Source organism: Eleutherodactylus coqui, chromosome 1 (assembly GCF_035609145.1).
Source record: "Eleutherodactylus coqui strain aEleCoq1 chromosome 1, aEleCoq1.hap1, whole genome shotgun sequence".
Classification (NCBI taxonomy): domain Eukaryota; kingdom Metazoa; phylum Chordata; class Amphibia; order Anura; family Eleutherodactylidae; genus Eleutherodactylus; species Eleutherodactylus coqui.
The window spans coordinates 199,087,421-199,101,186 of record NC_089837.1 but is presented as its reverse complement, the minus strand read 5'-3'; the positions used below and the strand labels follow the sequence as shown (position 1 = coordinate 199,101,186).

The 13,766-nt window shown below is 41.4% G+C and overlaps 1 protein-coding gene across 1 annotated transcript in view; it reads right to left on the bottom strand.

The window, feature by feature from the left end:
* LYST (lysosomal trafficking regulator) overlaps nucleotides 1–13,766 on the bottom strand; it is a 191,874-nt gene that overhangs the window by 45,356 nt on the left and 132,752 nt on the right. Inside the window, exons 37-42 of the mRNA XM_066605399.1 lie at nucleotides 10,069–10,165; nucleotides 7,033–7,094; nucleotides 6,177–6,232; nucleotides 4,520–4,672; nucleotides 2,802–3,046; nucleotides 1,200–1,266 (exon numbers count right to left, since the gene is read on the bottom strand). Of these exons, the coding sequence (XP_066461496.1) occupies nucleotides 1,200–1,266; nucleotides 2,802–3,046; nucleotides 4,520–4,672; nucleotides 6,177–6,232; nucleotides 7,033–7,094; nucleotides 10,069–10,165 (680 nt within the window). The remainder of the gene's footprint in view (nucleotides 1–1,199; nucleotides 1,267–2,801; nucleotides 3,047–4,519; nucleotides 4,673–6,176; nucleotides 6,233–7,032; nucleotides 7,095–10,068; nucleotides 10,166–13,766) is intronic.

Below are 13,766 nucleotides of genomic sequence, written 5' to 3'. Positions count from 1 at the left end.
GCTAGATAATATTGCAGCTTTTTTAGCTTAAATGGTCGCTGTTTCAACAAACCTTGCATAAATCAGTACTACAGATGAATACAACAAATGTATAGCTTATTTATAACAAGGGTCTTTTTCCGCCTATCAGGCTTCCCCACCACCCACCACATGAGAAAAACTAAACACTAAATACTGTTCACTCACTTTGAAATACTGCTAAAATCAGTCTTGGTAGAGTAGGGGAAATAACATTTCACTAACGGACCATATTACATACTGCCCATACAAGTCTATGGAGAGGAAAAGGGAGGAGGAGCCAAGTGAGAGAGAAGCAGAGACACACAGACATGCTCTGCAGCTGAGAAGTCAGTGTTTTGCTTGTTCACGGCTAGTCAAATTTCATCAGCACTGTTCACTACTTTTCTATAATGTTTTCTATGCTGGTTCTGCTTCTCTGTATAGGATATACAGTGGAGAGAAAAATCTGATCATTAGTGATGGCGATTGCAGAAGGACCCTATACGGCTGGGTAAACATTGTTGTTCTGATATTATGTATGTCTTGCTATAAAGTCTGCGCATAATATACTCTGATGGCACCGACTTAGATTGAGTGGAGTGTGTGTGTTTTAACAATATGGCCCCGTTTGCTTTGTAAAATTTTGCAGACCCAAATCTGAGCTATTTTACCATTCTATTGAATGCTATGCAATTCCAAACCGTAATCCACATGGCACAGACTTTGAAATCCGTACTGCTGGAAAAAATTTGATCTGTCAAATGGGTTCAACATCGGTCAGCTTAAATAAAAAAGTCATTCTTTGTGCGCACCTCCCATGCATCTCTATGGGAGGCGCAGTGACTTTGCAGGGACACAGCGCTGGAAGTGCGCTCGGCGAGTATGAAACATGCCTCCCTGGACTCCCCCCATTCTCTCACCTTTGGGCCTCATAACTTAGTTTATGGGGTTCAAAGGTGATGACTGTGTCCCTTAAGTGTAAACTTCATTGCCCCCATAAGTGCCATGTACATTGTCCCATAAGTGCCAAGGTCTTAGAACTAAAGAGAACAAGCTCTGTTTCACTAATCTACATCATTCTGCCTTTAGATACAGATATAACATTGGATAGATAAAGAGCAAATGCACACAATTAAAATTTATCATTTTGACTCGAGCTTTGCTTAATAGCTAGAAATTTTCATAACTATATTGCATACCTTGTAATTATCTATATAGCGATCTTCCTTCTCTTTTGATTGAACAGCAATAGGTTTCACAAGATTCCTTCAAAACAAAAAAATAAAATAAGTACATAGTAAACATACATACATATACATAATATATGTGTGTGTGTGTATATATGTATATACACATACATGCACACTGCACATCAGTCTATCAAAATAAGGGCCTGACTGCTGCTGTTAGCTCTGCATATAGCTCAGCTCTTGTGTTCTTAACGTTGACAGTTAAATATAGAAGTCCCCTCTCCTGCATTGAAAAGAGAGAACCTCAGTGTTGTACAAATTCTGAAAAAAAACACACTTGCCCCAATTTTCCAGCAATAAAGCACAGTTCACATGTGACCTTACAGAAAACCCTATTCACACACTGCAGAAAAAATTGGAGCAGGTATAAACACATACCGCTGAAATTAAAATCTGTAGCGTGCTCCATCGGTCTCAGAATACTGTGTACTGTGAGGGATGAAAGCCATAACAAAACCGATATCTAAATATGCAATATGTGCAGGTTTACTTGCAGATACTTAAGAGTACTCTTGTTGAAAAAAGGATTAAGCATGTGAACATACCTTTGGACAGATAGAGTATTCTGCGCATAACACCATGTTTTCTACAGCTAGCATTCAGCTTTCCTGTGTAGTCTGGGGTGAGGTCAACAGAGTCATCTCATTACCATGAGATGTCTCGGAATTTAAAGGAGTTGTCCTGTTACTGGACAACGCCTTTTCAATTGGACCTAGTGTGAAAATAATAAACAGAGAAATAATTACCCCCTCGCCCCCCCTGTGGAAACTGAAATCAAGAGCTGTAGCCTACTGTTGTCCCAGGGTTTATTATGACAGATGATGTCACAGGACATCATGTGACCGTTGCAGTCGCTCGTTGGCAGTGGAGGGGTAATTACCTCTCTGTTTATTATTTTTACACAGAGAGTCCTATTGAAAAAAAGAGGTTATTCAGTAACCAGACAAGCTCAGTTGTTGTCTTAAGGTCTCCTTACACTGGACAACTGTTGGGCACAGTAGAACTCTACAGCTGTCCCAGCAACCATTGCTCTTGTGCTTTTACACAGAAGCAATAGTCATTCTGTAGATGGAGGTGGAGCGGGCCGAAGATCACACAAGCCCGCCTTCATTCGCAATAAACAGGCAGTCGCTCAAAGATTGAGTGACTCCTGTTTACATGGCCCGATGGTCATTTGGTTTTCAGGTGAGCTAAAAAACAAGCAAACTCGACAAAGGAGTGATTTCTCACTCAGTACCCTGTAGGCAGCCACTTGTACACAGGACAACTATCAACCAAATTTGCTGTTTCCAGCAATAATTTGGAAGACAATTACCCTGTGTAAAGGTACATTGATGAGATATGCCATGAATCTGGTTGTGAACCCAACTTACAAATAGAACAAATCATAGCAAAATATTTACATGCAAATACTGAATGAAAAGAAGTTATATAAACCCCAGCTCAGAATCTCCCTCTTTGTCCTATGCTGCTCAGTTAGAGTAGCCAAGGAGATCTGACAAGATGCTTTAAACCATTACGAAGACTGGATCTACAAGATATGCAATATACCTGTATATTAAGGTGCTACTAAGGTCAAGTGTTTCACTGGTGTAATCACTGAGTATGAATGGAAACACAGGATATTGCATTAAGTCATTGAATGATCGTCCAGCATGCTTGTTCAAGTGGGTTAAATATTCAAAGTTGGTAATCTGTCCAGAACACCAAAGCTGTGTCAGAGCTGTAATGTTTCCATACTCCAACAGATTAGGAAGATCATTGGTCAATATTTTCTGGTAAACATCATCTCGAACCTTTAAGAGAAAACATGCAGTTTGGTTAATATTCATTTTCAAAAGCTATTAAAAGTAGTAGTGCCAAGATAGAAAGTTATGCCCTGTCCGACCGCAGGGTCCCCACTGATACCAAGAAAGTGCATGCGAGACCGCTGCTCCTTTCATGTGGGGACATACTGGATCCCTGTTCTCAGGATAAGTAGGGGTCTTAGTGGTCAAATCTCCAACCGATCAGAAAGTTGTCCCCTTATCCTGTGGACAGCTGACAGCTTTGCTATCTTTGCATACACTGAAACGTATTAAAAGGGTTGTAACAAGATAGAAAGAGCTGTGTAAGGGAATCAAATGCTAAGAAACTTTATTGTATCAAACTGCAAAAACAATCTTTCCAATACGTTTATCTCAGGATGGTTTTGCATCTGTGTTGCAACCTTTAGTTGGTGGTTTTATTGCAGATTCAGAACAAAATGGCAAAAGAAACAGCACAGTATTCAGCTAAAAAAGAGGGTCAACAAAGCAGAAAGCGAGTGGACTGCATTATAGTCAATGGGGCCCGCTTGGCGCTGTTCAGTTCTGTACTAAGACAAAGCCATTTAGCTACAGGGATTCCCCTTCCTGTTCTCCACCATCGCTGTTTTTTTATCATTCCCCCACTGCCAGTATCCTGCCCTTGCATCCGCCCCGATGTGGTTTTCATCTGCTTGTGCACATTTGTGTCTGTTGACATGTTGCTTACAAGGAACACGTACGACATGACCACAGAGGCTAGTCATTGGGCAATGTGATGGTATAACTATGGATTGGAATATCATAGCTGCAGAGAATACTCGGCTGTCGCAGTCATATGGATGACATGCCATCATGCATTGAGAAACACAGGGAATGCTGAGGGACTAAAGGCCCATTTAGACACAACGATTATTGCTCAAAAGCCATCTTTTCAGCGATAATCGTTGTGTCTAAACACGCTGCCATCGCTGCCATCCTTCATCACTGATTTCTAGCAAGTTAGAAATCACAGATGACTTATCAGCGCCACAAGCTGATTTTATCAGTGGGCAGCGCTAATACCATTCTTTCAAGCTGGTATCCCACTGGGACTTCTCAGCAGGATACCAGCTGAAAGCTCTGAGAACAAAGCAGCTGTCAGCGCTCCTGCTGTTTCTCTGAGCTATCAGCTCAGCGGGAATACCAGCATATACAAAACAGCTGCTTTTCTCAGAGTTATCAGTGGTATCCTGCTCCGCCTGCATTTAACTCCTTAAGTAGCTAATTAGCCACTTAAGATTTATGCAAGGATGATCGCTCAAAACAGTCACTCAAACTATCTACAGTCTACAAGGGAAGAGGAGAGAGACAATAGGTGAGGGATGGTAGAAGCTGCTCATGTAGTGGTGGCAGCAGATTGTAGGCTTTTCTGAAGAGGTAGGTTTTCAGCTTCATTTTGAAGCTGGTGTTAATAATACAATTGCAATACTACAACACAATTACCTTTGTATTGTCAAAGGCCAGTAACAAGGTTCTTCCATTTGTTAAAAAAATCTCTACTGCATTATCTCGCAACTGCCACCAGCGTTTGTGCACTTCCTTTATTTCTTCGTAAGTCCAGGAAAATGAAGCAGGTTCCGATTCTCCAAGGAGAGGCTGCAAATAGTATAAACTGTGTTTTTCATACATTTTATATAGAATTTAAAGTACATCAGGTTGAAATTATTGAATATAAGTACACGTACAAATATCAACAGAAAGTGCAAAAATACAGTCAAGTTGGCAAGGTTGAGCACAGATATACAAATGGTTAGTAACATAAAAAGAATTCCCAAAATATTTTTAATATATAAAAGTTGAGAAAAAAAATCTGATAACTAAATAAAATATGGAAATTGATGCTCAACATTATTAAACCCCAGCAAAATGAAGAAATAATAAACTAATTAGCCATTTACAGGGCCGATTATCACTCAAAATTTTTTCAAAGGCATGAATTTGAGTAATTATCATGCCGTGTAAATGCACAGAAATCGCTCACTATTCGTTCATAGGTTTTTAAGCAGACTTTTCTTCGCTGGATTGTGGGCTAGTCGTTCTGTCTAAACACTCAGCGCTTCACATAGAATGTGAAGCGCTGAACGAGAAGCCCGCGATCCAGCAGGGAAGTCTGTCAGTGTAAACACTCTGCACGAGCACTAATGATCTTAGTGGTGACATCAGCACTCGTGCAGTCGTTTACTCGACTCTCGGCGCATGTAAAAGGGCCATAACATTAACAGAAGATCAGATATCTGTGGTCCAATAAAGTGAATTGCTTGCTGATACAAGTTAATATGAGTTAAATGAATGAATTAAATGTTCTTCTACTTGTTATTTTACTCAATGAGAAATGCTGTTGAGGTATATTTCTCTCCTCCTCTTTGTTACTGTCTTTTCGCTGAAGAGAATTCTGATGATACCAGAGGGACAAGACACTGGAGACTACGGCATCCATTGTGAAATGCTACCTAAGGGTGTTGTGACTTCATACAACCCAGCAAGATGAAAATCCTTGCTATTATTCTCTGGCAGACGTTGAAGGGAGGGGTATTGTACGTACGTAACCCCTGCTCTATTTAATCTCCTCACTGTGTTGTGCACTGAAGAGGAACAATAGGCTTGAAAACCTCTATTCTACATATCGGGGAACCACAGCGATCAGACATGTATCACCTATCGCCTGAAAAATGTCCTTTTTGGGTCTAGCTCCTGTAGGTCCAGTTATAGGAAAATTTTATCACAAACATGTGGAAACTGCTGCTTTGCTTTCTCTGACCCAGCTTGTCAGCACCCTGTTCTATACTGACATGGGGCAATAACTCAGAAAAAAGCTGACTACAGATGGGCTTGTGTTTCTTCTAGAGGAGACTTTAGCTTGGCTAAAATCCCCAGTCATGTTTCAAAGTTCTTCTATGGGTCAGACACTGACTTAGATGCCTCGAAGAACTGGCACTAGAGAGAGGGTAATTTGGCTTCTGGGGAACAGAAAATTTGCAATTTCAGCAGTCAAACTAACTAATATTTTATTGCTATAATATTCTGTTTGCCTGAAACATTATGGCAGATAACAGAGCCCAGACTACTTTCCTATATAACAAAGCACATTTACAATACTTACATTGGATTCTACAGTATCACCTGAAGAGTCCTCAACAAAATACATGCCAGTTTTCCCTAAGCGGAAAATGAAGATAGTTAGAACAATTAGGCATTCTAAAAGGTCAGAACAACATTTAAAAAAGTACAAATTGCAAATAAGCTCTTGGCTATTATAGTACTGCATTACTAGTATGGGGTTTCCCCAGTCAGGATGCCGGACAATGTAGAAAAAAACACTACAGCACCATCTCAGAAAGTCTAAGGGTGGTTTCACATCTGTGCCGGAGATTCCGCTTTCCTGCTCTCTTCGGGAGGGCAGGAAAAGAGATATCCCCACGACCAAACGGCTCTGTCTCTGGACAGGACCAAACAGTACTGAGCAGACTTTGTTGACTATAATGACATTCGCCCGCTTTCCACCCAGCTTTTGGACGGAAGGAAAAGCTCTGCATGCAAATTTCATGCCCATTTGAGTCACTGGAGTAGACTATAGGTTAGAAAAAAAAAGTCTATCAAATAAACCCTTTTGTAAATATTAAATGTTTATGGTTTACATCTAAACAAGCATTCTGAAAAGCTGGAGTAATCCAAGGGGCTGCTGAGGAAGTCACAATGTCATGACTGTCCACAGTCACCAATAGGACGAGACGTAACTGGCTGATTACGGAGGGCACTGACTGTATATAAAAGTAAAGACAATGCTATACTACTACAATCACTGCCTTGTGTGAACTGACCCTCAGACTGAAATGTACTGCCAATTGGAACTCAACCTGAAAAGATTAATTAATATAAACACTTAATATTGTGATTCATTTCCAATGTAAAAAATGTTATAATTTCATCACAGATTTTTTTTTTTAATGCTCACCAACCTAATAGGAGCTCTCCAATGGTTTCCCTCGATGGCGCTACATTAACGCATCTTCGATTTACCCTGTAAAAAAAATTCAATTCAGATAAACTTTACATTTTATGAAAATTGTAATAGGGTTCTGAACTCATATTGTCAAGTTGCCTCTCCATGCTGCAATTTATTAACTATTAAGGGGTTATTCTCTTCTTTCACTCTAACAGGTGGGGTATGACCCCTGGGACCCTCAGCAATCCAGAGGATGAAAAGGTCATATCATCTTCATTGTCCTTTTCCTGCAAAATGGTGCTCCTAGTTGCGAGTTGTGCAGGGAACTGTATTATGGCCGCATTCAAATGAAGCCATGCAACTCGTCACAAACACATACAACTTAACTTTTACGCATACCAATTAAAACCAAGTTAAAGGTGTAAAAGCAAATAATATCACCAAAAGTAAAACATTGGACCCAAAGAATGAAAATGATCTCAATGTAATATCAGAATGTCTGGCCACTAAATCGCTTTCCAATCATAAAATAGTACAAACATTTTAATCCAATATCCATTTAGGCGTGTGTGTTACTCATGGTTCAGATGCTTGAAAACACTTGAATGAGAATCAGCAAGTGGGGATTATAAATAAAGATGGCATCCTATGCCTAGGTACAACCTACCTCTGACTGTCAAGAAGCAAGGCAACTGGCGTGATAAGTGTGACTCACATGTTGGTGACTACCCCACATAGTGTCTGGTAATATGCCCTGAGCTCCAAGATCACCATCCACTACTCCCAATGTGTTTTCTTGCAACTGAAGGCCACTCTCACACATGCGGCCAGCAAAACCCCGCAATTTCAATCGCAGCATTCTGCCACAATATTACTTTTGATTTCGGCCACATGTTCCTAACCTCTGACAGTGGGATTTAGCGCATCCAATCATTGTGATGGATGATGAGGTGCGTAAATTGCGGTAAAATAGAGCAGACAGCGTTAGAAACGCCACGATCGAGCACATGTCTGCGAGGCCCAATTGAAAATAATGGGAGTGTTCAAAAATGCTGCGGTAATCGCGGTAAAAAGCACATGGGTGAGAGTGGCCTTAGAACTCTTACTAAAAGCATCAGCATCTGTGCCTCTCTCTCTGGATCTGCTTCTTCCCCTCTCCATAATCTTCCATGGGCATCAGCTGTAACTTGACCTCTAAGTGAAGTTGAAAAGAGGTCTCGTCTCTGTTTTGTAACTCCCACAGAAGTGAATAGGAGTTATTCTGTTTCCATATCACAGCAAACTAAGAATCCATTGAAAGCTATGTTAGATATTCCTTTTTTGAGCCTCCAGCAGAGATTCCCAGCCAACATAGCGCAGCATACTGCACTATTTTATTTGATAAAATGCTGGTCAGAGTGACCCCATTACAGTCAAATATGTGCTGGGCTTGGTAATCAGCGGAAATCATCCTGAGCATCAGCACGAATGTGAACGATGCCCACACTGTTCCTGGAAGTGGGGAGCTACAGGAACAACGTTGTTCACTGTGCTATATGGTTTCTGTATCAACCATGCACTTCTGCAAGAGTTATGGAAACAGCCAGTTCGGCTGCTTCTATAATCCTAGCCGCCCCTGCTTATGAGACCAGGATGTGAATAGGCCTTTAATTGCTCTTAGAACTTAGTTTTCACCATTTTAAATTTTTCATGTGAATGACATACAGATACGATTGGATGTACTTTAAAGTTTGATAATTAGGTTATTGTAATTTACATGGTTTAAAAAAAAAAAAAAGATGTGTCCTTCATTAACTTGTCTCTAATCCCGACATTCATTGGTGTGAGATTTTAAACAAACGTGTAAAAATATATCTATAGGCCCAATTTCATGCCTTAACATAGAGCATCTGTCATCCATAGGCTTCCATGTAAAAAAAAAATAAACGGATACAGATAGATAACTTTTTTTTTTTTACTCGATGGCATAAGATTATATTGAATAGAAATCATGACAAATTGTATAACTTAATGAAATTCAAACTACGTTAAAAGGTGAAAAGAAATCTGTTCATAGTACAGCTAAGAAAAAGATACCCCTATCAAACGTAGGTGAGAAGGGAATGAAAAGGAGGAAGTGGAAGGAACAGGAGGAGAAGAAGAACTACAGAGGAGAAAATACATTCAGCACAAAAAACGATTTAAACCGTATTTTTCACTTTATAAGACGCCCCTAGGTTTTAGAGGAGGGAAATAGGAAAAAAAGATTTTGAACTCATCCAGACCAGGCAGGGAGGTATTACAGGAGGAATGAAGAGCAGCAGTACCGCCTCAGAATGAAGTATATACCATTAGGACAACCTACCATTCAGGATCCAGGGACAGCTGAGTGTAAATGTAATGGTGATCTTACTAGTCACCCAGCTTTCCAGAAGCCCTAGTTATAGCAATGTATGTGGTATAAATGTCTGCATAACTGTGCCGTTAGCACTCAGGATCCTGGAAGAGCTGAGCGACAATGTAATGATGATTCCATTTGTGTCACCCAACTTTCCATGACATGTCAAATTATGGCGAGGTATACATTGCAGCACAAATAGTCAAATCTGCTATTCAGGATTTCAAGATCATGGGAGAGGTGACTGACAACTTAACGGTGGTCCTATTGGTTGTCACCCTGTATTCCAGCTGATTAGTGAAGGCGGGGGAGAGCAGCAGGAGTTCTCGCCAGTGCTCACCAATCAACTTTTCATACAGGAGTTTCTCCTCCCCTGCTATTGAGTCGGCAGCTGTGTGATAAGGACGTGTGATCCTTCCTTATGACACAGGTGCCATCAGGGTCCGAATTTTGGCACATTCGTTTAAGAAGTCAGAATGTGCTGACTCCCCTCCCTCCCCAATCCCTACTTTAGAGAGAAAAAAAGTGTGTCTTATAAAGTAAAAAATACGGTATTCTGACATGCTTTATGCACGGCTAGAGCAATAGTTCTTCTAGGCATTCTATTTTAAATAAGAAAATAAAGTAATAAGCAAAAACATGAAAGGCGTATAGACGATTTAGAAGGTCTACCTTATAAGTTCACTTGCTGCTTTCTCTTTTACAGTTGAAGATAAAGAGGAATGTGTTTTGTCTTCAAAGAAATAAGACAGAGGTGGCTTGATAGACTCTGTAAAATGACAAGTAAATGACATTCAACACAACAAAAACATATGTGCATAGAAAGAAATACAGAAAAAGTAATGAAAAATAAAAAAATGCATGTGTGGAATTTTGTAATTAATATATAAATTTAAATTGTGTGCAACTACATAAAATAAACCCTCTTAACACATAATGATGGATAATGTAAGGCCATAAGGTGCTGAAGCTAGCTGCAGGAGGGGAAAGCAGCCCAAAATAATGCAGATGCCCAGTGCCTGAAGAGTACAACAGTTTTAATATAGTCATAAGATAAATTTTTTTACAACCATTTATATTATTAAAAAATTAACCTAATTTACCCAGAAATTGTCCAAGTGAAAGGAAGCTGGGGGTTTGGATATTTTTTCTTTCTGCCTTTGTTTGTCCCAGAAATCATATAATCAGGAAAGCAGATTTGTACAATAGGTCCAAATAATTAACTAAAAATTGGTTAAATAGTATCAGGTCATCAAGTCCCAAAATGCGCCATGATATTATTCTGCAGCGTTTTATGTGCTTTAAAAATGTAGATTTTGTTACTTTAATATAATATTGTGAGATTTTCAGAGGAATGCTAGATGCTTACTCTTCCAACATTTTGGGGAACTTAAGCTCTTATAGATGTAAATATTACAAGGTACACATACAGTCAGGACCAAAAATTTTAAAACGGACATAAAATTTTGGTTCTCACAAAATGTGCTGCTTTAGTTAGTTATGAAGTGTGATCAAATGATTAACTTTCCTGGCAAGGAATGACTTTGCAAAGTATTTTAAAGGGGTTGTCCCGCGCCGAAGCGGGTTTTTTTTTTTTTTCAATAGCCCCCCCGTTCGGCGCGAGACAAACCCGATGCAGGGGTTTAAAAAAAACAAAACGGATAGTACTTACCCGAATCCCCGCGCTCCGGTGACTTCTTACTTACCTTGCGAAGATGGCCACCGGGATCTTCACCCACGGTGGACCGCAGGTCTTCTCCCATGGTGCACCGTGGGCTCTGTGCGTTCCATTGCCGATTCCAGCCTCCTGATTGGCTGGAATCGGCACAAGTGACGGGGCGGAGCTACGAGGAGCAGCTCTCCGGCATGAGCGGCCCCATTCAGAAGGGAGAAGACCGGACTGCGCAAGCGCGTCTAATCGGGAGATTAGACGCTGAAATTAGACGGCACCATGGAGACGAGGACGCTAGCAACGGAACAGGTAAGTGAATAACTTCTGTATGGCTCATAATTAATGCACGATGTACATTACAAAGTGCATTAATATGGCCATATAGAAGTGTATAACCCCACTTGCTTTCGCGGGACAACCCCTTTAAGTCAATCACAAAAACCCCACTTTCACTGAATTGCAGCTGTGAAAGTATTAAAGGGGTTGTCCCGCGAAAGCAAGTGGGGTTCAGCACTTCTGTATGGCCATATTAATGCACTTTGTAATGTACATCGTGCATTAATTATGAGCCAAACAGAAGTTATTCACTTACCTGTTCCGTTGCTGGCGTCCTCGTCTCCATGGAGCCGTCTAATTTCAGCGTCTAATCGCCCGATTAGACGCGCTTGCGCAATCCGGTCTTCTCCCTTCTGAATGGGGCCGCTCGTGCCGGAGAGCTGCTCCTCGTAGCACCGCCCCGTCACGTGTGCCGATTCCAGCCAATCAGGAGGCTGGAATCGGCAATGGAACGCACAGAGCCCACGGTGCACCATGGGAGAAGACCTGCGGTCCACCGTGGGTGAAGATCCCGGCGGCCATCTTCGCAAGGTAAGTAAGAAGTCACCGGAGCGCGGGGATTCGGGTAAGTACTATCCGTTTTTTTTTTTAAACTCCTGCATCGGGTTTGTCTCGCGCCGAATGGGGGGGCTATTAAAAAAAAACCCGTTTCGGCGCGGGACAACCCCTTTAATGTGATGTTACACTTGTTGTTATTCATGGGTTAATACAACTTTAAGTCTGGAACTCTTAAAACAGCACATACCTGACTGAGCTGTTCTTGGCAGTGGGAGAGCTTGAACATTCCCTGGAGGCCATATTTAGTCATTGAATCCGCATTGTTGTACTCTTATCAGTAAAACATAACGTATTCATTCATGTTACAATTTTGTAGGATTTGTTACTTTTTACAGCACTAGGGCTCATGCCCACGGCCATAATGGGCACCGCAAGCGGAATACCGCAGCAGAGTCCGTCACGGCGCCCCCCCCAAAGACCCCATGCTCGCCTCCGGATCCACTATACAGCTCCCGCATGACGCGGCCGGCGGTGCGCGTATTCACGCTATACTTCAGCTGCGTATTCCCGCAGCAAATAGGACATGCCGCGAGTTATTTCACACTGTAGAATTCCGCAGCGTGAACACTGGGCTATTAGGTTCAATAGAACCTAATAGCTGCAGTGAAACACCACGGAAATCCGGCCGTGGGCATTACCCAATAAGGTATAACTTAGGGTGTTGTTCTACTGTGACTGGATACTATACTTTCTGCACTAGAAACAGAGTTAACACAGTGCTGGGCTGGTCAGAAAGAGCACAGTAGTGACTCCACAAAGTTGAGATGATTGTTAATTAACTTGGACATATGAGACAACCCAGATCTCGGTAGCCTTATTGTGGATTCTAAATTGAAAAGAGCATTCCGATACAGCACTGCTACAAACGTGTTAACGAGGATAAGGCAGTGGCTATCATGTTGATTGAATAAGCAGACTGGTTGTTTTAAAAGGGGGTTGGTGATTGAAATCTTTGTCTTAAGGGCTTATTTACATGAGCGCATATATATATATATAAATATATATATATATAAATATAAATATATATAAATATATATATATATATATATATATATATATATATATATATATATATATATATATATATATATATATATATATATATATACATACACACAGGCATTTTCACGGCCGGCATATGCTACCATCCTCTGCACAGGCTTGGCGTATATGCCCTTCAGGCAAGTAGAGACAGCTTAGCTCTGCTCCTTCCCTCACCAGCTCACCTCGTCTCCCTTTCCCCCGGCTGTTTGCAATGGGAGGGGGTGGGCCGAGGGCAGAGCTAAGCTACTGCCCCCACCCCTTGTCCGTAGCCAGCAATGGGAGGGTGCGGAGCTTAACTCTGGCTCATCCCGCTCCCTCCCATTGCAAACACCCTGAGGGGAGGAGAGAGGAGGAGAGAGTTTAGCAGTCATGCTACTAAACTCCCTCCCTTCTCCGGCCGCCGTCATTGGCTCCTATAGGAGTCTATGGCAGCGGCCGTAGTCCAGCCAGGAAGATAGTTACAGGACTATCTTTCCTGCTGGGCGTACAAGTGCCCGTCCGGGAGCCTTTACACTGCAGGAATACGCCTATGTGATCTGATGCATTGGAATCCAATGCATCAGATGGTAGTGTATTTCAGCCGGCCGTGAAAACGGTGGCTGATATACGCTTGTGTAAATAAGCCCTAAGAACGGCAGCAGGCATGTGATCATCTGAACACACACAGTGCGGCAAAGGCTTTTGGAAGCTGACCTAGTGTCAAGAAGGGGAGCAAAAAGCCACTTCTCTCTAAGAAAAACATCAAGGACAGACTGCCATT